This window comes from Lepisma saccharinum, chromosome 22 (genome assembly GCF_977018435.1).
Source record: "Lepisma saccharinum chromosome 22, izLepSacc3.1, whole genome shotgun sequence".
NCBI classification, from domain to species: Eukaryota; Metazoa; Arthropoda; class Insecta; order Zygentoma; family Lepismatidae; genus Lepisma; species Lepisma saccharinum.
The window spans coordinates 11000820-11027442 of record NC_139250.1 but is presented as its reverse complement, the minus strand read 5'-3'; the positions used below and the strand labels follow the sequence as shown (position 1 = coordinate 11027442).

The 26623-nt window shown below is 39.4% G+C and overlaps 1 protein-coding gene across 4 annotated transcripts in view; it reads right to left on the bottom strand.

Annotated features, from left to right (window-relative positions):
• Nucleotides 1-26623, bottom strand: part of axo (axotactin) — a 223120-nt gene that overhangs the window by 122916 nt on the left and 73581 nt on the right. For all 4 annotated transcript variants that reach the window (XM_083143941.1, XM_083143944.1, XM_083143942.1 and 1 more), the window contains exons 3-8: nucleotides 15451-15560; nucleotides 13999-14169; nucleotides 8767-9010; nucleotides 7128-7312; nucleotides 4839-5009; nucleotides 757-922 (exon numbers count right to left, since the gene is read on the bottom strand). In XM_083143941.1, coding sequence (XP_083000067.1) covers nucleotides 757-922; nucleotides 4839-5009; nucleotides 7128-7312; nucleotides 8767-9010; nucleotides 13999-14169; nucleotides 15451-15550 — 1037 coding nt within the window. In that variant the 5' untranslated portion in view covers nucleotides 15551-15560. The remainder of the gene's footprint in view (nucleotides 1-756; nucleotides 923-4838; nucleotides 5010-7127; nucleotides 7313-8766; nucleotides 9011-13998; nucleotides 14170-15450; nucleotides 15561-26623) is intronic.

Genomic DNA, 26623 nt, shown 5'->3' with positions numbered 1-26623 from the left:
CGCCGAAACCAAAAAAATTCCGCACTCAACCATCAGCAGGAAAGGTCATGCTCACTCTCTTCTGGGATTCTAAGGGAATAATTTTGGAACAGTACATGGACAAAGGAGTGACAGTAACCAGTGCCACGTATTCAAACATGCTGAAAAATGAACTTCGCCCTGCAATCAGGCGTAAACGGCGAGGACTTTTGTCCTCAGGAGTACTCCTACAGCATGACAATGCCCGACCGCATACTGCCCGTTTGACCGTTGAGACTATCGATGACATCAAATTTGAGTGTCTCATTCATCCACCCTATTCACCAGACCTTGCCCATAGTGACTTTAATTTGTTTGGGCCACTCAAAGAAACGATGGGCGGCAAACATTTCAATAGTGATGAAGAGGTGAAAAATGCGGTGCACGAGTGGCTACAATCTCGATCAAAAGAATTCTTCCACCGTGGTATCCATGCACTTCCGAAACGGTGGAATACTTGCATTGAACGTCAAGGGGACTACGTTGAAAAATAAATGGTACGATTTCCTTTTCATTGTTACATTGTAGCATTTATTGCACTTTTAAGGTTTTCATTTGATCCTCCCTCGTAATTCTCCTAGTCCCAGCACAACAAAATGTTACAAATTCTATCCTGAATTTTACATTTACCAGTATTATACATATATTTTTCCTAGTCTCAATATAACAAAATATTATAATTCTATGCTGGATTTTGATCCAATCAATTAACTAAGTTTTCAGAAATGTTTTACTTACTTATTCAGACATCCCTCTTGAACATTATAATGTGATGCAACCAATGGGTTGATTTCTGCTAAACTAGATACATCTTCCCCTGCACTCAATGTCACATCCTTAATGCATCCAACAAAAGAACCAATAATGTATTTGACGCCATGCACTTTTTCCTCTGAACTAAGTCCTTGAAAAAATAAAAAATAAAGAGTTCTATAAATATATCATAACAATAATGTAAAAATGTTTAATTTTTTATTCTATTCTGTACACAAGTCAATATTTGTACTACCACTGATGACAGATTGGTTGGTTGGTTGATTTAGTGTTTTAAGTCCACTTTATGCACAGTAAGGCTAATCGGGACTGGACCTACAGTTTAAAGTGGAATCTGAACCACTATGTGCCTCCACCGGGTATCGCACCAGGGACCCCTTGATTACAAGGCGACGATGCTACCACTGTGGCATCGGGGAGGCCCTCTGATGTCAGAGAATATCAGTTCGAATTTAATTACCAGTGCCAGCAAGTAAGAATTTTTTTTTTTTACTGAAAACACTACCTATAATGTTAAAATACTGGTACTGAGATTCATAAATATGTGTTTGTATGGTTTCACTGCAAAATTTAATTCTGCTTGTTTAACAAGATGGAAAAAGAATGTTTTAATGTTTGAAATCTATTCCCTAATATTTGTGTTGCACTTTCGTGGTTAGAAGAAAACAAACATATGATGTTGTTGAATTATTGTTTTAAGTCCACTTTATGCACAGAAAGGCTAATCGGGACTGGACCTACAGTTTAAAGTGGAATCCAAAGCTCTATGCCATGTGCCTCCACCAGCACAGGACCCCTTGGTTACAAGGTGACAACGTTACCACTACACCATCGAGGAGGCCCACAAACGTATGATGTTCTAGCCAGCTTCTGAAGCCATAAAAATAATTTCGTAAGGTTCATTGTTAGTCGTGTGGTGATCGAAGTAGTCAGTGACTGAAGGATTTGATTTTTGTTATTTAGTGTGGCATTTCTGCCACTTTTGGCTAATTGTGATGATGAGGATGAGTGATATGATGAAGGGACACACACACACACACACACACACACACACACACACACAGAACACCCATGCCCAGGTTGGAATTCGAGCTTGGTACCCCTGGCGTCATAGCATGCTGTGCTAACCACTCTGCCACAGAGGTCGGCCAGTCAATGGTTAGTTGTGTTTTGTTGTTCCAGGTGAGCATGCATGTGTGTGTGTATGTGATTGAATTGTAAATTATGGGAGCGTCAGCACTTTGGCTATTTACACCCGTCACATTATATGGGGCCCCAGCCCCTTACCATAACTAAAAATGTATCTGAGGATTAAAATATTCTTACTTCCCAGCTGGAATTTTAAATTGGTTTCAATTGAAATTCAAATTGGATTGAATTGGTTTCAATTGGAATGAATTGGATTCTATCGGATGCCTTGGAATGTATTGGTTTCAATCAGAATCTCAATTGGTGAATTGTATCCAATTGTAAGTTTGTATATATTGTAGAACAAATATGTTATAAATTAATTTATTGACTCAAAGCACAGGTAGTTAATTCTTGACACCACATTTCCTGTGATTTAGAAGTTCATTGGAAAAACAGCAAATTTGAACTGAATTTCTTCTGATTTCTAATGCATACTACTGAAGTCAGATTTATCTTAATAAATACCCAAGAAGAACCAACTCAACTTTAAAGCAGCTAGTAGATGGAATGTAAATGTTCACAGTAGTTCCTATTTTTTGCAATATGGAATTTCCATGGTTATTCTTGTATGTATGTAATGCAATTGGAAAAATGAGCAATCTTTTGATCAGCTAAGTCGATCTCCACAGTGTTTTGTTTGTTTATCACTTTTTCAAGTGTTGTGGGTCAGATTCTTTGTTTAACCTAATTTGTTGCTGTTTTCGCATGTATAAAGGAAGAACAACATGTCAATTTATGACTGAAGCAGCATGTTTTTTGATTTTCTATAAGTGTGTTAAACACAATTAAGCTACCTAGTTAAAAATGTGTTCATATATTTGAAAAATTTTTGTATGTGGAAGTTTTCCTAAGTTACAAATTCCACATGCTTTACCAGAGATTTATTTTTGTTGTTTTATATGATTTCTTCATTGCATTTACAGTTGTATAGATAAGAACTTTTCATAAGTAATATATTGAAAACAATAAAATACTTTCCAATAGAAACCAATTCATTACAATTGGCCAATCGGTTCCATTTGGCCAATCGGTTCCGATGGACCAATTGGTTCCGACCTACCAATCGGTTCTGATAGTGTGTCTAAAAACTCACATTGGCTATCAGAACCAATTGGAAAAATTTCCAGCTGGGAAGTTAAGGCTGTAAAGGGTCACTCAGTACACATAAGGACAAAACACTGGACAACACACACAGCCCTACAAAGGACTATACTGGCCATAGGTCCAGACGGCAGAGAAAGAGCAGCATCAGCTCTAACAAGCGCCGTGGCATGCATATAACCGTGTTACCACAGGTAACAGCAAAATGTAAAGAATTAAAAAGTTGCTTCAATAAAATGACAACATTGTTTAACCAATAGTGTTGCCGTCGAGTAGATATTGCAGAGGACATGTTTCTTCTGCAGCCGACAGAAGCGAAGAGGGAAGCCGTACCGTTACCCTCAAAAGGTAACAAGATGAGAAGTTGACAATGCAAAGGAAGAATGGGGAAAGACTTTGGGGCAAGTGTGCTGAGGGGTTATTCATATGCCTGTTTAGGGGTTGCTGGACACGCCAGTGTTGTCACACTGAATTGGCAGAAAAGAGCTAAATCCCGCCTGAAATGGGGATATGATTTCTGTTAGGTATTAGACGAAAATATAGTTGCTTGGTGCAATTTGTGATTTGGACAAATCTTGCTCCAAAATACTAAGTTGGCAACAGTAGTACGTACAGCTGGGCTTCCCTTCCACATCGACTGTCACGGGAGGAGGGGAGTTCTGTCATCTGTTCACCACACAAACGTTAAACTGGCCCTAGAAATGTGTGGTTATTCTTCTTCCCCTTTCCACCGCAATTGCAACGAAACAGAGATAAAGAATTGACAAGGCTCGAACACTATTCATTGCATTTTCATGGTAACTGTTTCATGAATGATAGTTCTTGCTAGGAGTGTTTGTGGCTAAATTACTGTGCGGATTGAAAAAAAAAAGTACGATGAACAAAAATCTAGATGGAAGACATGTTTCTTTACCGGTAAGAAAAGGGGGGGGGGGGTTATAACATCTAGCAGGCATAATTGTTGTACGGATGGCTGATAACACTTTTGAAAAAGTCACGCACTGCAGTGGTGGCTGGCCAAGTGCAAAAAGTGCAGATGTTTTCACCTAATTTTCAAATTAATATTGACATTTTTCATTTGCTTGTTAAATCAAACTATTTCCCAGCAGAACGCACACGATAATATTCAAATAATACGCCGCTCGGTGCTACGCACGTGAAGAGTTCGTCGTAGGACAAACAAACCAAGAGCAGACGCCGCCAGGTTGCGGAAGACTTTAGCCGGTTGTCATGGCAACAGTGACGTCACCTGGCGTTGGAATTGAACAGTTGTCGCCATCTAGGTGCAGCAGTTCTCTCGTCGACAGAAAACATTGCATCCAGTGGTTGTGGCAAAATCATTGCGTTCTTGCGAGATCTTGTCCCACGTGTGTGTTTCACGTTTCCTATCGCGTGTTGTGTTCATGTGTTGAGCTGTGATTTGTACAATGAACCCAGTAAATGACTTAGAGTGTAATTTGTTGCAGACACCATTTTCCAGATGGACGGATGAAGACAAAAAAGACGTTTTAAATTGTGGGGGGCCCACTGACACTTACTATTTGTTTTTCATTGCCTATAAATGTACTTCTTCACCTGTTATTTTAGGCAAGAGCCGCTACTGACGCACTGCCTCTAACTCACATTTGTGAGAAGTCACAACTGCTAAACAGGTGCATTTTTTCTGAATTTCAAACACAAGGTTACCAAAACAAGAGAAGTTGAAAGTATGGTATGTTTATAATTACAATAAAATACTGTCAAAAATATCTTACCTCCAATTAAAATAACAGAGCTGTGATTTCCTGAGATTCCATAGTGTGGGTTCTTGTCAATGCCTTTCAGTAATACTTCAACAGGTTCCCTATCATCCAAAGAAGCAACTAGAGTTCCATTCTGAGCATTGATCGTTACCCGAACATTATGCCACTTGTCCCTGTTTAGTCCTATAACATAATAATTGTTATTAGAATCACATGTAAAAACAACTTTTATAATCCTGCTTTCTTCTTAATCCACCGAGGCAGCAAGTAGAGACAGAGCAAGAAACACTTGCATAGACTTTACTCAAAATCCTCAAATACAATTTTCAAGTATTTGTTGCTGATAACTAGGACCCGGGACTTTATGTCCTATAAAACTGTAAAAGATGTATGTAATTATGTCATATAAATTGGAAATTATGTCATGAAAAATTACAAATATGTCAGAAAAATGCAGAAATATTCCCAGTCAAGTAAAAAATATGCACAACAGTACTCTCGAATTTCTCCCATACCCGATAGAGTAGAGTAGGGGCTGTAATGTAGCTAATGTTATTTATACTTTTGACTGATTTTTGTGAAAAGCGAAAAAGGCAAAGAAATGAGAACGAAACTTCTTTACTTCCCGTGCAACAATCAGAGAGAACATTTTGCCTCAATGGGATAAAAAAGTGGGGTATCATATTGTTCTGTACTAAGAAAAGACGACACCTTTCTTCCTCCGTAACTTCCATATCCTGCCATCGACAATATGTACTATCCATTGTGCTAAAGCTACGAAGAAAAAAATATGAAATAACCGATTATGTGCGAGAGAATTACGAAATTATACAGAAATATGTCTTACTACAACAAAATTGAAGAAATATGTTGTAAAAACACGAAATTGGTGAAATATGTCAAAATATGATTTGTCAAGTTTGTCTATTTCGGCTGATTTTCATCAGATATGTAAAGATCTCACCCCAATAATAGATCCGAAGCTAATTGAAAAATATGTTATAACATAAAGTCCCGGGCCCTACTGATAACTTATATAATCTGAACTGTTTTAAATTGATACATTTTCATGTAAAATCAGAAAAGTTTGAACATTTGTATCAGTATAGGTTCAAAGCAGGGCTGTTTAAGGTCCAGAAACCCATAAATTTTAACGAGTTCTAATGGGTTCCGCAATAGGAACGGAACCTTTTTTCTCGCACTATTTAAATTTGGTCCAAGTTGCATAACGTTCCCTTTCAATGTGGAACTTGGACCCTATTAAAACTGAAAAAACAAAAAACCCTGGACTGTATTTAAATTCACTGGAAAAAAAGGTTCCTCGGCAGTATTTAAAATCATCTAGAAAAAAGGTTCCTGAATCAAATTAAAATTCATCTGAAAAAAAAAAATGTTTCTGGACAATATTTAAATTGTTCTTGAAAAAACGTTCCTGGACCTAATTGAAATACTTTACAGATAAAAAGGTTCTTTACGATCCAGAACCCATTTACGCTTGCTGATTTTCTCTCCTGGATCGGGATTGAATTTATTTAAAATTCCTGGACCTTTAACAACCCTGGCTCAAAGTGGTATCGGCTCAGCCTTAGAAATTATATATCTGAAATACAGTGTAGGGTGGTGCATATTGTGTTTCCCAATATCAGTTGGTAACACTGTCACAATGCAGGGAAGTCTCCCATGCTTAGGCACCTGCAGGTCTCGCAATCAGTCGGACGTGGAACATTTGACTGTTCACACACAAATTGTGGCAGTGGAGATGTTCATCCGAACAGGTTCCATTCAGGAGATACAGCGAGCAATGCGATGACTGTTCAATTACGGTCACCATCAACCCATGCAAATGTCACATGATACGATGAGTCACACAATAGAGCCAATGGCAACATGCAGGAACAGAAGTCTCCTGGTCGGAGGAGGTGTATTCTCTGGTGCCCTGATGCTTCTCAGTGTAACACCACTGTCTCTCCTGACTGAACTCTGTTCGGATGAATGTCTCGTGCCTGCTGACCTGAATGAAACTTGTTCTGATGAACATCTCGTGTCCACTGAGTCTCCTGGATGAAACCCATTCGAATAAATGTCTCTGCTGCCACAGTTTGTGTGTGAACAGTCGAACATTCCATGTGAGATCTGTAACTGCCTAAGCATGGGAGACTTCTGTGTTGCAACAGCATTGCCAACTGATATTGGCAAATACAATATGCATCACCCTGTATATAATTCTAGGCTGAGTTTCATAATCAAGGAAGGATGTGGCTCCCTTTGCCCTCCTTCTGGATGCTCATGATCTCAACTTACCCTTTCCTACTATTACATGCGTAGAGTCTGTTCCGAAAACATGCACAACTTTCAACTGTCCCTTTTCTACCATGATGTACAGTGCATAGGGCTCCATATCAGCAGGCCTGTCTTTTATGCTGTGATAAACCAGGAGGCCATGAGGTTGTCTTGTTCTGAACTGAAGTCTGATTTCTCGGCTGTGTCTGGAATTGAAAATAATCTTTAAAAAAATGGAAGAGGATACAAGTTATAGAATGGACAAATGAATCAGTGGCACAACTTGGGCGGAAACCAATTCTAGGAAGGGCAAAAATTGAAAAAAAAAGCAAGGCTAGCAGAATCTAAGAGTAGCAGGACATAATGACACTCAAGATGGAATTAATTTTCAAATATTTCTCACACTTGTCTTCCAGGGGGGCACATTGCTCCCCCTCGATTTCAAATCTTGTGAAATAAAAGTACATTTTGTAAAATTTTCTTGTACACTTTACTCGCAATATCTGCTATTATTACAGTCTCATCAAGTTCAGAGCCGTAGCTAGAATTCGGACCTGGGCACCGAATAATCTAAATGAAAAAAGTTGTAAAGGTGCCCCATGAAATTATTTGCATCCTATTAAATCAATATTGTTTTCAGTTTGCAAAACTTGTGTGCAAAACACAATGTGAGAGACAATTTATATTGTTCAGGCTGTTGGTTTATGAATTAATTATGTAATGTATTTAAATAGTACATATATGTATTGAAGAAACATTGAATACATGCACAATTTAGTGTTAACATGTTGCACATGTATTTTCTTATTTTACGTTACTCCATGTTGCATATGTGTAAAACATATGTTCTACTTGAAAGTTACACATATCTTATGTACAAAAATAATTATATTCGTCCTCTTTGTATTTCAAAAATACCATTTGTGTGCTTGTTTTCCATTATTAGGTAATGTGAAATAGAACGTATTGGAAAAATGGTATTATTATTGGTACTACAAATTTTCTTCATCATGTTTTAGAGATCGAAACATATGAAAAGGGATCAAGATAGGAAAAAATGACCAAAATATGTTGTTTTATGTAAATTAGCAAATATGTAAAATATGTAATATCCTGGCAAATATGTAAAAATATGTAACATGAAACTTATGGTAATGTTTCATATCTTGATCCCCTTCTCTTTTCTTCTTCCTCTTTCATTCCTTCTCTTTACTTCTTATATAATTCGTTGACATTTTCCTGTTCAAGTTGTTATGTATCTAGAAAGGAATATTGATTGATTGATTTGGTGTTCTAAGTCCACTTTATGCACAGTGAGACTAATCGGGACCGGACCTACAGTTTATAGTGGAATCCAAACCACTATGTGGCTCCACCGTAGAAAGGAATAGAATATGTAATTACACATAAATCTGAGCTCTAATAATAACACTTGTAAAAATGCTGGTAAAGCAATGTCATGTCATGCCATGGATCCAATCTTGAGACCTGTCTAAGCCTGCATTTCTTGCCAAGTTTCTTCATGAATATGGAGAAAGATGACTGAAGTTCTCCATTCCCTTAATACCAATAAAATTACAAATAAATCTGTAATTATAACCCTTAATCGTATCTTTTTAAAATAAGATTTAAATAAGATTTTAAATAAAAAGTCCCTTACCTCAGCTGAAAACTTGGTATTTCCGATGCATCCAACTGAATATACGAATTACTGTGTGAAAACATGAACACTTTTTGATCACTATTCTCCACGAATGTGAGCTCTGCTCCTCTACTGGTTAATGGCAGTGTTTCAGCGGCAGTTTTGTCTTGTGCCTCCTCAGCTTTGTACTTGGATTCCTGTTCATCAGTCTTTAATTTCTGTGGCTTCGGAGTCTCTGCCGGCAGGTGATTTGGCAGTGTATCTGGAAATAAACTTAACATAAACCAAACACCAGGAACACTTGAGAAGACATTCATGGGTTGAATGGTTAAATGAACCCACCCCCATCGTTCATTTTGAATACATGCAGAAAGCATGTAACATGTTATTTCTATTGTTAATAACAAGAAATACGAGGTGTGGCTAGAAAAAAAGCAGATTGATGTTGCTGTCGACAAATGGCAAGCGTGTCAAGGTCAAGCGGTGCATGAATGTATAACGTGATATCCTGCCTATCGAATGTGTGATGACCAGGGTGCGCGGCCCTCAGTTCCGCTGTAGCTTGTCGACGAAGTGAACCGTACATCTGTGCTCCGTCGGATAAATGTTAAGTGTGAAAGTGAAACAGCGTATCAAGGTGAAGTTTCTTATGAAACTTGGTAAATGCGCCACAGAAACATATGGTTTGTTAAAGGACGTGTACGGAGATGAGTGTTTATCACGCACGCAAATGTTTGAGTTGTTTCAAAGGTTTAAAGAGGGACGAGAAGTGATCGCGGACGGCTTGCGTCTTGGACGGCCTTGCACATCTAAGACGGAATCAAACATTGCAAATGTCAGTGAATTGATTCGACATCTGTGAGATTGTATACGTTAATTGGGTACCCGAAGGTCAAACTGTCAACCAACATTATTACATTACTGTGCTGACGACACTTTGTGAGCGAGTAAGAAGACGACGACCTGATTTGTGGAAAAGCAAGTCATGGATTCTTCATCAGGACAATGTTCCTGTGCACACGGCATTATCATTCAAGGCTTTCTTGGCCAAGAAAGGCATCCCAGTGTTAGAACATCCACCCTATTCACCGGATCTCACTCCGTGCTACTGTTTTTTACTCCCAAAGGTCAAATCAGCACTGAAAGGAACCAGATTTACGACCGTAGAATCTGTGTGAACAAAAGCGACGGAGGTCATGAACATGGTTTCAGAAAATGATTTCCAGCACTGCTAGCAGCAATGGAAGATTCGTATGGAGAAGTGTATCGATAGTGCAGGGGAATACTTTGAAGGGGTTAATGTTTGTTTTGTACAAAATAACCAATAAAAGATTTTGTAGCAACAATCCGGTTTTTTTCTAGCCACACCTTGTATATGCCTTGAAGCTTTCCTGGCAGCAAATGATGAAGAGGCTTTCTTTCCATGCTGAAAATGTTCTCTATTGTTTTCAGTGGATCTATAGGTATTTTGAAACATCTACTATTTTCAGATTTTCAAACAGATCTCTCTCTTTCTCTAGCCTTCTTAAACCTGAAGGTTCATGGCTGCAGCAACACAGGCTATCTGTCCCTATCCTGAGCAAGATCTAATCTATGTGATCAGAAGTATCCGAACACCCACCTGAAAATAAAGTACAAGTTTTGGCAACCCTCCATCGGGAACACTGGCAGTCAATACAGTGTTGGTCCACCATTAGCCTTGATGACAGCGTTCATTCTCACAGGCATACTTTAAACCATGTTTCCTGAGGAACTGCAGCCTTTTCCTCGCAGAGCACCAAAATGAGAAGAGGTATTGATGTGGATCGGTGTGGTCTAGCATGAAGTCAGCATTCCAAAACATCCCACAGATGTTCTATGGTTTTCAAATCAGGACTAAGCGCAGGCCAGTAAATTAGTGGGATGTTGTTGTCGTCAAACCACTCCCCCACAAGCCCTGCAGTACGGAAGGGTGCTCGGTCGTGTTGAAAGACACAATGGTCATCCCCGAACTGGTCTTTGGCTGTCGGCAGCATGAAAGTTGTTAAAATGTCAATGTAAGCTTGTGCCGTGACATTGCCATGTAAAGCAACAAGGGGCCCAAGTACCCTCCAGAAGAAACATGACCACACTGCAACCCTGTCACCTCCGAATTTCACTGTCGGCACTATACAGGCTGGTAGATGTCGTTCACCAGGCATTCGCCACATCCACACCCTACCACCGGATCACCACATTGTGTACTGTGATTCATCACTCCACACAACGGTTTTCCACTGTTCTATGGTCCAGTTTTGATGCTCCTTGTACCACACGAGGCGGCGTATGGCATTTGTCTGTGTGATGTTTGACTTATGGGCAGCTGCTCGGCCATGGAAACCAAGTTGCCGCACCTTGCACCAAACAGTAATGGTGCTTGGAGTAGATCCTGATGCAGTTCGGAATTCGTGTGTGATGGTGGCGATGGATGATTGACGATAATGCTGTACAACCCTCTTCAACACTCGATGGTCTCTGGAGGTCAACATGGGAGGTTGGCCTGCACGCTTTTGGGTTGTACACATCCCTTCACTATTACATTGGAAACAGTGGACAGAGGGATGTTTAGGAGGGTGGAAATCTCACACACAGACTTCCTACACATGTGGCACCCAACCAACTGACCACGTTGAAAGTCTGTGAGTTCCTCAGACCATCCCATACTGCTGTCTCACACTGTATGCAGACTACTGAGTTTGCTGAATATGTGTTCCACGCAGTAGATGGCAGTACTGTGTCGTCCTCTATGATAAACACACGTTTCGCAGTGCGTCCGGATACTTTTCATCACATAGAGTATATACAAAGGTTGTTCCGTCTACATTTGGCCAATTTTGACTTACCCAAAAATTTAGACGAATCCATGGCGCCAGGTCCGTAAGTGCTCGTTGTGTGTCCCTTGGTTCCTAACAATAGCCCGACAGCGTAATTTCCACTGTAATAGGCTTCTCTGAAGAACTGGGAGGGGAATCGTGTCCCATTCACTTTGCACAGCTTTCCAAAGTCCTTCCACAGTTGTCACACGCCGTTTTCCCAAAGCCTGCTTCAGCAAGCCAAATCCACAATAGTCCATGGGACTTGCGTCTGGAGATTTAACAGGTACCTCATTGAAAGGTATCACCCGTATACCACTTGCCTTCTCCATCTCCCTGTAGAATGCGAGGGACGATCGTGAAGTATGCGATGAGGCCTTGTCCATGCGAATGCGCACCAGATTGGCATCATTTCCGTACATTGTTGGAATCTCATGCTCGTAGATCGGCCGCATGATCTGCTCCTGATAATACTGCGAGTTTATTTTGCAGTTCTTCGCCACCCTACGAATCTTCAGTTTACCTCGGTAACAGTAGCCAGTAACGACCATGAACCCTTTTGGGAAGGATTCTTTACATACACGGACCCACCTTCTGAAGTTCTTTGTGCCTGGCTCTCGGTTTACCGCAGTCGGAAAGGTAAATCCATGCTTCATCGAGCGTTACGACGTGCTTCCACCTTTGTTTTGCCAGATGCCGTTCGTACAGCTTCCGGGCGTTACACTTTCGTTCCTTTTGGTGGGCATCCGTGAGAAGATGGCAGCGAGCTTTCATGACTTTTTCCAGCTTGAGTTGATTTTGTAAGGTCCGGCTCACAGTCCCCAAAGACACGTCAAGACGATTAGCCATACACCTTTGGGTTGGCGGATTTTCTTGCATTGCCATTTTGCGCAGTTTCCTCTGCATGACAGGGGTGGCCTTGGCCTTGGCCGGCTTCCTAGGCAACTTCGTTCGTGATCCAAATGGTGGAGCTTCGTTGCTCTTGTACTTTTTAATAACATAGCCTTCCCAAAACCGGCTTAGTTTGGGCGGCATGTTGGTCACAGAGCGGAAACCCACACACTTGGAAAAAGATTTTACACAACACTCACAACAATGGTCCTGTTTTGTGCGTTATTTTCGTCCGCGTGGATAAACAACTCCATTCCCAGACAGTCATTGCACAACACTGCAGGATGCCACGCACCAGTTCAGGTGAGTCCAATCTGCCCGGGAGGGGGGGAGGAACAAAATTGGCCAAACGTAGACGGAACAACCTCTGTACTCTTTTCCATCCCTACCAATTTCCTTTAGGTCCATCTCAACGTTGTCCCTCCATCTTCGTCGTGGCCTTCCTACAGGTTTCTTACCATCAGGTTTCCCAACAAGAATCCTGTAAACTCCTCTTTCCTCTCCCATTCATGCCACATGGCCTGCCCACCTAAGTCTTTTTGAATTAATCATTCTAATAATATCTGGACATGAATACAAATTATGTACTTTTCAAACAGATACAAATACAAATTGTTAATTAGGAGGAATGAAATGTAATATTTACAGCCACCATCTTAAGCTAAACACACTACATACATATTAAATATAATACTGAAGAAGTTGTATTCATTTTGAGTAATTTCCCTACTGTACTGTTTTCAGTAGATCAATAGGTGTTTTGAAACATCTCTTGCGTTTAGATTTTCAAATTGATATAAAAACCAATTGTAAATCATGAGGAATTAAAAGTTATATTTACAGCCAACATGTTGAGCTAGACACAGTACATACAATATTACATGTAATATTGAAAAAAATATTTCACTTGTACTACAGTACATGTACATTACACCAACTGAAGGTGTTCAGTAGGAAACATGAGTTTCAGTAGATTTCCGAGGCAGACAGTAAAGTACAATTGATAACAGTAGATTCTGTCTATTGTAAACTGCAGGGCGGAATATCAACTAGGTGATTTCTAGATAGGATTCCGAGCTTTCTATAGCTAAGGTCATTTTCAGGGACATGAGAGTGACGTTAGCTCTCAAAAGCTCGGAAGCCTATCTGGAAATTCAACTGGCTGATATCCAGAGAAAACATCTTCCATAAGAAATATAGTTAATTTAGTTAGGATTTGAATAGAAGAACCAAAGTAAAAAGTGCATTAGATCAAAATAATTTAGTATAATTACAGAAACTAGGTTATATTTTCATATTCTATCATTCAATCCAAAAAAAAAAAATAGTTCTGCAGTTCCCAAATTTTACTTCAATGTGAAACGTCACACAATATAAACTTTACGAGCAAAATTTCCTCCTAACTTTTAAAGCCTTTTCTTGAATGAGGTGTGTAAAAGTAAATAACAATATACAAGAACTAAGAATTTCAGTGCACTAACTGTATGAAATGTACAATAAAAACTATATTGTTAGAACTTCTACTTACACCCAGGACTGCATTTTTGCAGGCATTCTTCTTTGGAATCAAAATTATTGTCATTGCCCTTACAGCCTCCGTATGTAAAACTACTACATTCATCTATCGTCGTATTGTAGTACCACTGTATCCTGTGTGCCTTGCAAGGGCCAACCTCAGGATCAAGACTGCATACCTCTCCTGGAACAATAGAAGTAAAAATCTTCAATAAAGTACCGTCTACAGGGTAGCTATCTTAGAGACATGACAATTTGAAGTTCAATTACAGATTTTGAAACATAAATAAATATTCCAAATTTGAGTACAAATTTCATGGTGTATACAAATTCTTCCTGCATTTTAAAGAAATGTTACCTGAAATTCTGAACACTTATTTTACTAAACATGTTAGCATAATTTTAGAATTAAGATTCTGATGGTTCCTGGGAATGTTTCAGCAAAACCTCAGAATTAATATAAACTATTTTTTTTCCCTCACAGCTCACTATATATTCTGCTGGCATGGAAATTTATTTATTCATTTACTTAAAGTTCCCGATATAGTAATGAATGGCCATTAAATATTAAAACTGTAAGAGCAGTGGAAACAAAAACAATGGAAGTAGGTAAAGGATTAAAAAAAAATACATATTCTTTGATAAAGATTGTCCGAAACTGTGTTCTGCCAAGAAAAGTCAACATATTGTAAAAGTACAGAAACCTATTTAAAAGAGAAGGTTGGAGAATGGAAAGCCTTGTAGTGGAATTGTGGGTTGGTCATATCAGTACTCAAAGATTAAATCAGAAATTTGGTCCTAAGATTACTATTGATGATTTTATGCAAAAGTTTAATGAAATTTTCCAGAGTCTGGCGAGTGTTCCTTTAAGGGTCAGGGCCTGAAAGTGCAGTTTCTCGATGGGTGTCATGTTAACGCATAGTCCTATCACAGTTTTTTTTCTGGCTTTTGAGACTGGAGCTGCTTCTTGTTTTCTAGCAGCTCCCCAATTGTTCTCAAGATGGGGGTCAAAACTAAAATGTCTTGACCCCCACCAGAAATCAAAACAAGGACCACTCACACCATGGCAAGGGTGCTACAATTTGGCCATGTGAGAGCCATATGGTTGATTGATTTGTGGTTTCAAGTCCAATTTATGCACAGAAAGGCTAATAGGGACTGGACCTACAGTTTAAAGTAAGATCCGAACCACTGTGTCATGTGCCTCCACTGGGTATCGAACCCGGGACCCCTTGATCACAAGGCGACGATGTGGGAGCCATATGTATATGTATGTATGTATATGTATGTATGTATATGTATGTATGTATGTAGGCTATATGTATATGTGTGTGTGTGTGTGTGTGTGTGTGTGCGCGTGCGCGTGCGCGCATGCGTGCACATGCGTGCTTATTATGTGAAATCAGGATTATTTCAATTAATTGCAACTTCATGAGGAGAAATCATTCACATAGTATACACATACCTGACACATTCTGTTGTGATTGATTAGCTTCATTTTCAGCGATCACAAATCCTAGGCAAATGGTAAGGAAGGCTGCCTTTGGTAGACAGCTGTACAACATTATTCTTTTCCTGCAAGAAAAAAAATGGTATTATGCACATTGCATAATAGTAATGTTTATGATATGCCAAGGGCGTGATAAGACAACATACATATACACCAAATATAATAATCTAGTAACCTCAGAATTTATAAGTGTTGGCACTTAGTTTCTTGATATTTTATGACACTTTGCTTATACCATGTCAAAAAAAAAAATCCCACCCTGCCACTGGCCTAGCAAAACATATAGCAACCATCAAATCAAGTCTAATTGTCCACAAAATCAAAGAAACACATGCAGGGGCGCCAACTTGTCAAAATTATTGGGGTGGCTCTGATCACTGACACAAATTAATGAATGACTCACTCCCTCCCTTTTTAAAGTTTTGGCCTCAGTGTTCGGAATCTCGTAAAGCCCATGAATTCCTCAAAAATACTGAATTAAAATTTTCATTTACAGTTCGAATGCAAAATGTCAATTATTCACGGATGGATATGTCACAAGTTTCGTCAACCATAATAGCAAGATATTCCCGACTTTTAATATCTGCTACCACGGAGCTCAAAACAAATCTCCCTAATACTATATCAATGATCTCGTTCTGAATGTCATGTGAGACCCATTTGTAGCCCGAACGTCCCATCCACTCTCCTATTTCATGCACATATTCTTTTGAAACTCTTTTTAGTAAAAATGTTAACAATACTCATAATGTATTTGCTGTCTCTGGTCATAGCCCCCCAAAGTTGATGGTTTAGCGGTCTCAGCCCCCAAAGTTGATGGTCTAGAACATTTCAAATGTGTATTTAAAGTTACGTTCATGTGGCACAATTCAGAGTAAACTTTACAAGAGAAGCTAAATAATACATTAGCTTCTCTTAAGCAAAATTATTTGGGGGGCTCTGCCCCAACATCGATAACATTGAGGGGGCTCGAGGCCCCCCCCCCCAAGCCCCATGGAGTCGGCGCCTATGAACACATGCCATTATGTATTTCCACCATGAACAGCGAACAATCCACCACACTTGGCTCATGCTACTTCAGCAGTTAAAAAACCAAGCTAGAGTCCAGCGCAGATAATTCTGCCGTGCAATGCGCGACAGAACTAAAGAAGCAGTGTTGCTAATGGAGCAGATAGAAAAATCGCTGCGGTGCGCCGATGCACAGCTGTTACGTACAACAATAAAATTAGAGAATTCAGGTCTATCTAACGTTGAGTTTTAAACGTCATGCATTATACCAGGACTAGGATTAATATGTACTAACAAGTGGCTTTGTATGTAGCTACATACATATGGACTAAAAATTCGCAAAATATGAACTAACACATAAGTACAATTACCAAAAATTCTGCAAAGAAGACTTCTTCATACGATTCCTTATTTGAGTGATTTCAAACAAAATAAAAAAAATATATACGTATATATTATTTTTCATTGCATTAATGCACTGGTGGCGTTCTAACTTTTCACTCCCAAAACCCGCATACACTGGTATGGAACTGCAACGGCAGATAATAACATGCCAACGTGTTAAACCGCTACAATTGCACCATAACACTCCTCCTCAAACAGTATTATTATTTCCTCTCTGAGATCTGTGACAGTCGGTTGCCTTTGTTGTACATTTACAAAGGATGCCGGCTTCGACAACAATAACAAGTACATATACTGCCACTAGATGATAAGCTGCGCGGCTTTTTCTTTTGTTATGAACCAGGGCCGGCGCTAGTCATTTTGCCTCCCTGGGAGGTGGCAGTAGATGCCGCTCTATTTCGACCCCCCCCCCCCCGGTCATTACGCAGCAACGGAAAATTGAAAATCAATATATTCCTAACTAAAACATCAAATATAAAATAAATAATGAGACTTCTTATGCTATTTCAATACTATTCAGCGCAAAAGAATATCTCGCTCGATCACAGTTTTCAATAGGCTTATTTTTTTCTTCTCTTCAAATTTTGCCGCTCGGTTCGCCCTCCCCTTCCGCCGGCCCTGCTATGAACTTGGTCACCCATCAAAGCATGGCAATTTTAACACAGAAAACAATATGTATCGCATTAAGCAGCAAAAATGACAGCCTCCTCTATGCAATTTCTACAAGAACACCTGCCGGAGCCAGAGTTGAATTGCTTAGAATTTCCCGAGCTTGGCTATGCAAGGTTTTTGATTTCAACTTCGACAGAACTGGAGGCATTATGGAATTTAACGTTCATTAGCAAACACACACTTTTACATACACACACGCAATACACGCACACAACGTCAAACCGGTCAAATACTTAGTATAAAATAAAAATATGGTGCTTCCAATCCAACAAAACTCACCGCCACTTTACCTGCTTTCCCCTTCCGTGACAGAAATAGTGCTTCATTATTACAGTTGGCAACACTAGTTACTAGCTAGCCAATGAACATGCACTGCATAAAAGAAGCAACGACTACGCCGTGCTATATTGCCACATTGCCGTCCCTGCTGACCGGTGGGAACCGCGAGCTGGAGCGCTGTTCAATTGTTTTCAATGAAGTTTGCGCGAGTGTGTCCAGGAATGGAATGACAATATGGCAACAATAGCGAAGGTTTTCGAGCAGGGTAGAACACGTGATGCTAAGAGAGAGGGAGACGAAACGAAAATTCGTTTCTACGCAACGGCAAATTTACGTGTGTGGCACTCTACAGCAGACGACACAACAGACAGTCCAGCAACAGCTTTTTAGAAGCCCGCGAAGCAGAATGACAATGGTCACCGAAATTAAATAAACAAGTGTGTGCATACATTAGAACTTTTCGTGTGTATTACAGCGTTAAAAGTCCCGTAACATGAATTACACTATTCCTTATAAAATAATAAACATTTCATGTGCTCGACAGTGGCAGCCCATAATTTCCACGGTTCAACGGACATCGCTGTAGCAACAGTACATGCAGTGTTGCCACTTTCAACACACGTTTACCCCATTGCAGGAGCATATATATTCGAGGCTAGTTAGAGCGTCTCAACCTTAAAAGTCAGTATGGTTTAAATGGAGCGCGGCGTTGCCAGATCAACAGAGTCGCATCGAGTCGCTGTTAATCGCTAATGATTGCGATAAATTTACTTCCTTAATATATGCATATCTTAACTATTGACTTTGTCTATTGCTGTACTTGGCCTAATGACAATAAAATAATTATATTATTATTATTATTAGTTAGCATCCATAGTAGATTTAATACGATTTGCTTGGTATAATATTTATGACTCCCAATCATACTCTAACCTCCCTGATGGCGCAGTGGTAGCGTCGTCGCCTTGTAATCAAGGGGTCCTGGGTTCGATACCCGTTGGAGGCACAAGTGGTAGGTTCAGTTCTGATTAGCCTACTGTGCATAAAGTGGACTTAAAAAAATCAAACCAATCATACTCTCCATTTCACCAACTTTTCCAGGAATTTCATGTCAGTGGAAAGCGAACCGCAGTAAGTTACATTTGTTGTTAAACACATGGCCACTTTCATGGCCGTATTTAGAGGGGGTGTTTCTAGGGTTCCCCCCCCGAAACTTCTGACATGTTGGATTAATGGAAATTCAGAAACCAAAATCTGTAACGCATTTTCAAACATTTTTTTCGAAGCTTAACAAAAATACAAGCAGACAATGTTGAAACGATCGAGCAAGAATTTTCATGCATTTCGAATTCTGAAACTTGAGTGAAACAGGATTTATTCCCGGAATTGCAGTCATCCCACAACTCATCCATTTTTCACTTCTGCTGTTCTCTTCCCAGTGTTGTTCCTGGGTAGGGTAAAACTGAATATTCCCTTACGATTGTCCTAATATTGCCTTTTCAACTTTTAAATTCCCTGTCTGATAAGTTTTAAAAGTCCTCCTTAATACGTGGGTCGTTCAATATATAAAACTATACATACATGTGTAGGAAAATGGTATTTTCTTTTTCCTTCCTCACTTCTCCACATAATCCCCATAGAGATTCAGGTATTTGTCCCACCGTTGCACCAATTTGTCCATACCCTTTGCAAGAAAATCAGGGCTCTGGCTATTGAGCACTATTGTCACATTACGCTTCACTTCGTCATCTGTTTCGAAACGGTAACCTTGCAATTCAGACTTGAACACCGGAAAAAGATGGAAATCACTCTGCGCTAAATCGGGGCTGTATGGAGGGTGGGGCAGGCGTTCGCACCCCAATTCTTCAATTTTGTGTTGTGTTTGCACTGCTGAGTGGGGGGCGAGCGTTATCGTCAAGAAGAATGACACCACCTGACAGGAGACCTGGTCGCTTATGTCGAATTGCGTTTTTCAGTTTATCCAATGTTTGACAATAACGGTCAGCATTAATTGTTATTCCTCGCTCCAAAAAGTCCATCAGCAGAATACCCTTAGCATCCATGCTTCTGAACTCCTTATGACGCGAGCCCGTGTTTTCCGAACAAGCATTTACTTTTCGCCCTTGAGCGCATGCGCCTTCACGCCTGATAACGAATCGATTGTTGTTCCTTGTAGACGAAGGTTGGCGCTTGTCAACCATGTGCTTCTTTTTAATGGCATTGCTTTACACAATATTTTATAGCACAGGGAACTTATATATTGAACGTCCCTAGTATAAGTTCAAACCTAGGATCTCCAGTTTCGTAGCGCGTTACGTTCACGATTGAGGTTACAATACATGCACGAGGCTAGTGTTTATAAAAATAATAACTGGTTCCACAGTTAGTTTTCAAAATTCTAAAAATTAAGTTCTAAGGTCACACAACAAAAACTTCATGACTAAAATGTCTATCTAAGTTTTAAAGCTTTTCTTTGAAGGTATCTAAAATTTAATCACGAAGTATAGTTATTATGAATTTCAGTGCACACTGTATGAAACGTAAAGGAAAAAATCTTGTGCTGGATATTCGGATTGAGTAACCCCCTCAAGGGTATAACAACAGCATTCATAATAATAATAATAATAATAATAATTATTATTATTATTATTATTTTGGAAAATGTTTTATTATCATCAAATTACAATCATTATTGTATAATGATTGTTATTATTTCTATTATTCAAATTTCTGGCGTCGCCCATGGGAACACTTATGAATGAACTCCCCCCCTGAAAATTTTTCCTGCGTACGGCCATGGCCACTTTACATGACGAACATTGGGCCCGTTCCGAAAGTCGCACGAGTTTAACGCGTTAATTGAGTTATGGTAACTGGCCGTTCCATAAGTGCTTCCGTGCGTTTCGTGAGTTTCATTATGCTGTCCCAAAAGTCGCATTCCGTGCGTTTCGTGCAAGAACGAGATTCACCAAACGCACGGGCCAGGATGCTGGTTTGTTCCGTGAAAATCGTCTGCTCCTTGCAGACAAAGTGCGTGCTGATGGATTCAAACTGCACTAGTTCGGAAAATGTATTATAATTTTAACAGATAGCGATATGAAGGCAACATGCACAAGATAAGTATGCCTTGACCGTTCTTAGAATGTGATTAAAATAAGTAACAGTGGCCATAATAAGAGTTTATTTTTGCCATAAGGACATCCCTTCTGCTGACGCCATGCGGAAACTTTCTCTAAACAAAACGCTGCGCCTGCGCTTTCGCCTACCGTGTCCCATAAGTCTGTAAAATAACTGGTTTCACCAGATTCACGAGCCCAGTTATTTTCGTTGAATGCGTTCGTTTCGTTAAGACTTTCGGAACGCACCCAATGTGTTCTCCTCACATGTATTCTTCTTCAAATATAACGCTTTGCATATGTTTTCTGGCCTTGACAAATGTTGCTGGGGAATTATAAAGGAACTCCTTTCAACATCACATCACAGTATGTGAGCAAGTGTTTGTGCATTGCTATCTTATCAAAAAGTGGATGTCAATTACTTTGTTGATTACTGGTATTTGCTCTATAATTGAAAAAACGAATAAACACCATTGATTTGTAAACAGGAAAATTCTTATTGTTACTCACAAAATAACAGTTACGTGCTGCAGTTTTGTGAGTCTCATGGAGCCTTTTGTGTAAAAATGAATCAGAATACTATACGCGTAACATACATAAGCAATGATGATGCCACATGGGTGGATGGGCTTTCAAGACTTAGCCACCCGCCCCAGCTACAACAGACGAGAAAAAAACATGCGCCCCTAAAAATGTGTCTTCCTACTTACTTTTTATTATCGGTATGTAATTATGTATATTATGGAGCAGCTTCTGGGAATTAATTAGTATATCAATTTATCCATGAATAGCTGGAAGAAGACATTCAGCGTATGAAGTGGCTGTAATTATTATTATTAGTAGTGGTGGTGGAAGCAGTAGTAGTAATATTTCAGTTGGCCCATGTCCGTGTGTCACTTTCATCGCTTCCTGATCAGATGTCCCAGGTTTGGATCCTGGTAAGGAATCCATTTAATCGTTACTATTATCCCAAGGTTCAGAAAAGCGATGTACTTAACAGAAATATAAATAGATACAGGATATGCTATATTCAAGGGAGCAGCAAAATAAACAGAAAAAATGAAAATGTGAATATGAAAGTGAAACTTAACATTAACTATAATAATGTAGTAAGATAAGATGTCTTAAGATTTCCCTGAAATTGTGGCATTGTTCATCGAAATTCCCTTTTCCCTATTGGCTAAACTTTCGGTCCAAATTTCCCTGAAAAAGGGAAATTTCCTTTCATGTGGCAACACTGACTTTGAGCACTGAGTGTATTACCCTTTACTTCAACACCGTGGCGCAGCCAGGATTCTGTGTTGGGGGTGGTCCATGTGGCCACACAACTGGTGCATTATTATTATTATTTTGTATTTTTTTCTTTGCTTTATACATTTATTAAACAAATAGATTACGTACACATGTACAGGAATGTAAAAATATAAAAACTGCTGTTTTTGGAACTATTGTTCGAGCTTGGGAGGGGAGGGGGGGTTTCAGTTCGAAAACCCACCCCTTTCATGCTTCAACGGAAAGTCACTCACATTTGTCTACTATTACTGCTCGGTGCTGAACTTCTTAAATCTTCATGGATACTTTTTAAAGGTTTCCAGGATAGAATCCTTGCTTCACCAAATGTTTAGGGCCAACTACAGTTCTATCCTAGGTGGAGCTAAAATTTGATGTCTTGGGATTTACAAGAAAGAAATAGTTGCGAGTCTTGAGAGATAGGTATCAGAATGGCGACGGTTGTTTTGCTCTATTTTACTTCGCCTTTTGTGCCATTCTTGGCTAATTTGCGAAGATAGGGATGAGTGATGATATGATGAATAGATACTCACAAACAGGCCCAGGCCAGGATTCGAACCTGGGACCCCTGGCGTTGTAGCGCGATGTGCTAACCAGAGTGGCGATGGCACTCGATTCACTGGCCACACGTCACTCGATGAAAGGACACTTGCGATACGGACACAGGCTTTTATTTTACTCGTGTATTCTACAATTAGTGCGAGGAAAGGGGTACTATATACACACATGGGCGTAAGGGAAGGGGGGAGATCAAACCGGTTCGATAGCCCCCCCCCCCGCATAAAAATTTGCATCGTTCACTTCAAGTTACAGAAAAGAAGAAACCTTGTTACTTTTAATAGAAATAAACTTCAGTTAGTTAATTTTTTAACAGAATAATGAAAGTTAGATGAAAAAAAATGAGTGTTAAATACTGGAACCAGGTTTACTTTCTTTCATATTCTACCATTTAATCCAACGACTAAATGCTTTCACGGTTTCCAAAATTCAAAAAATTAGAGCTCTATGTGAGAGGCCACACAACATAAATTTTGTGATTAAAAATTTCTAACTTGTAATGTTTTCATCTTGAACAAACTGTGTAAAGTTAATAACAAAATAAAATAACTACGTATGTATTTAATTACATTTCTGTATGAAATGAAGAATTGGAAAACAGTTGTGGAAACAGTTCACTCATCTGATGATCGATTAGAAAAGTCAATTTGCTTGGTACAGAGGCGTCTCCTGAACGCATGCGGTACATGTTGCGCATGCATCAATTGTGGGAAAAAGGACAGCTTGCACTGCGACGACATTCATGAGCAGTTCTACATTCTAATTTCTTCATATAGGAGAAGTATTTATTTTACACGAGAGCGCTCAACTAAGATTATATTACATTTCTTGGATCTGAAGTGACGCATGCGTCAATTGTGGGAAAAGAATTATGACTTTCTTTCACTTCAGATCCAAGAAATGTAATATAAGCTTAGTTGAGCGTTCTCGTGTAAAATAAATGCTTCTCCTATATGAAGAAATTAGAATGTAGAAACGCTCATTCATGTCGTACGCTCACAATCCGAAGGGTCACATCGAACAGCCAGGCCAGGTGGTGAGTCAAGCAATGTGATATTTCACGTTAACCTTCACGGTGCAGCGGAGCAGAGGGCAACATTTTACGAGTTTTGACGGAGCCGTTTATGATTTTTGACGCTGTGGTTTAATGACATGCAACAGGTTGCTCATGCAGGAAGCCTCTCTGGGCATTTACATTCCTATTATTTTTGGACGGATAATTACTGTTCGTAAAACGTACGAGGATTGTACAAAAATAAAGATCTGTTTAAAAAAAACATAAATTCTAAATGTAAAGAAATAAAATGTATTTATGTAAACTTTCGATTAAAATACAGGATATCCGTGTACTATTATAAAATGGAATTTTCCTTGCCCGACATTATAGCTACAGTATATATATACTAGCTGATTGCCCGGCGTTGTCCGGGTATTTATTTATCCCAATCTTCTATTAGACAGGAAAATAATGAATTCTAACTATAGTGTAAAATGAACTTGGAGTTGAACGGCGTTGGGAGTTTCACTATTCATCTCAGCGACCCCGAAAACTATGGATTCCACACTAATATCGGTCGTTTAACATGTTACCCTCTTCCTACCCCTACACCTAGGGATGCCAGAGGTGTCTTGGAGTTGAATTGCATTTCGAGTGTCACTATTCATCTTAGCGACCAAGAAAACTATGGATTCCACACTAATATCGGTCGTTTTCGATTATTTTTACATGTCACCCCTTCCCACCCCCACTCCTAGTATTTCTTTCCAGATTGTAAGTCATATGTGTACCAAGTTTGGTCATCGTAAATGTCACCAATTAGCTTAGCGACTCCGAAAACTATGGATTCGACACTAATCTTGGTCATTTTTTACATATTAATTTTCACCCCCTCTCACCCTCATCTCGATAGGTGATGAACTTGAAGTTGAACGACATTGGGAGTGTCACCATTCATTTTAGCGACCCCGAAAACTATGGATTCCACACTAATATCGGTCGTTTTCTATTATTTTTACATGTCACCCCTTACCACCCCCACCCCTAGGGGTGCCAGCGGTGTCTTACCCCCACAGTATTTCTTTCGAGATTGCAAGTGTTCCAAGTTTCGTTAAAATCGCTCCAGGCGCTGGAACAAACACACATACATCCAGTTTTACATATTAGATAATATATATATATATATATATATATATATATATATATATATATATATATATATATATAGAGAGAGAGAGAGAGAGAGAGAGAGAGAGAGAGAGAGAGAGAGAGGATGAATATTTTGTATCCCCAGATGAAAAATATTCCTGCGCCACTGAACTCACCTATGCTCTTTCCAAGTTCCAAGTCCAAAAGTTCAGGCCCTCCTGAAAAACAAAATCCTGCGTATGCCAGTGCTCACTACGGACCTGAAAACTTCGCATGCGAGGCACGGTGGGTATCTCAAGTGATACTTCTTGAGTCAAGTTACAATCATTGTTTGTTACATGCCTTTCTGCACACTGGTTACTTAGAACACAAGAGAAGAACTATGCTATCTTTTACCATTCTTCAAAATATTGCTATGACACAGGGCGCGCCATGAACATCCCCTTTCATTCCAAATGACTGCGAATAGAGAAACGTACTTACAGTGCAGGAGCAGCTGTCACAGCGTCTTGCTTGTTACCTGCACCTTGCCACTCTCTTCGACACCCTTTCTGCCTACTTCCTCTCACCCTGAGAGGTGGGGAGAAAAAGAATGACGTCACTCTTACAAATAATTCTGCCCACGGTCCGTGTGTGTCGAATTCCAATTAGCTCAAGCACAGGAAATGCAAAGAGGAAGAAGAATAGTGAAGTCAAACTTTCGCTGGCTCATACGCGTAGGTAAATGGGATCTGCTTTCCTGTTGTGTTTAGAATAGGTGTAATTTACTGAATTTGCCTGGAATATAGTCCTACTTGCAGTTTTCTTTGACTTATAGACATAATTCCTTTAGTTCCTTCTGGAACATCCACGAAGCGCACCCCCTTCACTCTGTTGCATGCGGCAATCTTCATTTTTCTCTGCAATTTTTCCCTGTTGTCTTCCTCTTCAATAATACACCTCCATGAGCTTTTAAGCCTTCCACTTTTTCTAGCACCTTGAGGGTTCCAATCATGTGCTTCTTTCTCGATTGCATTGTCTGCTTTCCTTAGTGTGTGTCCTATCCAGTTCCATTTCCTTCTTTTAATTTGGTTTTTAATCTGTTCTTCTAATGCTCGTGTCCAAAGTTCTTGATTTGTGATTACTTTTGGCCAATGTACATGTAATATTCTCCTGAGACATATATTAATGAAAACTTGTAATGTATTTGTGATTTGGTTTGTTAGTTTCCAGGATTCTGCTCCATATAGCAATACTGATTTGACGTTGATTCTAAAAATTATTATCTTTGTTATTGTAGTTCTGCAGTTTTATAAGTTCGAATAAAATAACCAACATGGGCGTCGGGAGGGATCGAACCGATCCGTTGACCCCTCTCCCTGGAAATTATCATCGTTCGTTTCAACTTACAAAAAAGTAGAAAGAAATAAAGATCTGAGCGTAAGAGGCGAGAAAACTAAACATACCAACGCGTTTTCTCTTGAAATTCCAGCCCATTTTCAATTGTCACATGACCACCTTACCTTTCAAATTTTTTTTTTAAAAAAAACTGAAGTTAAATTAAACATTTCCCCCTTCTCTGTATCATGTATAGGTATGTTTCATTCGTGTTTCACCATCCGCATTTGCTTTGAATAGGTGTTTCCATACTTATGGACCACCATGTAGTCATTAT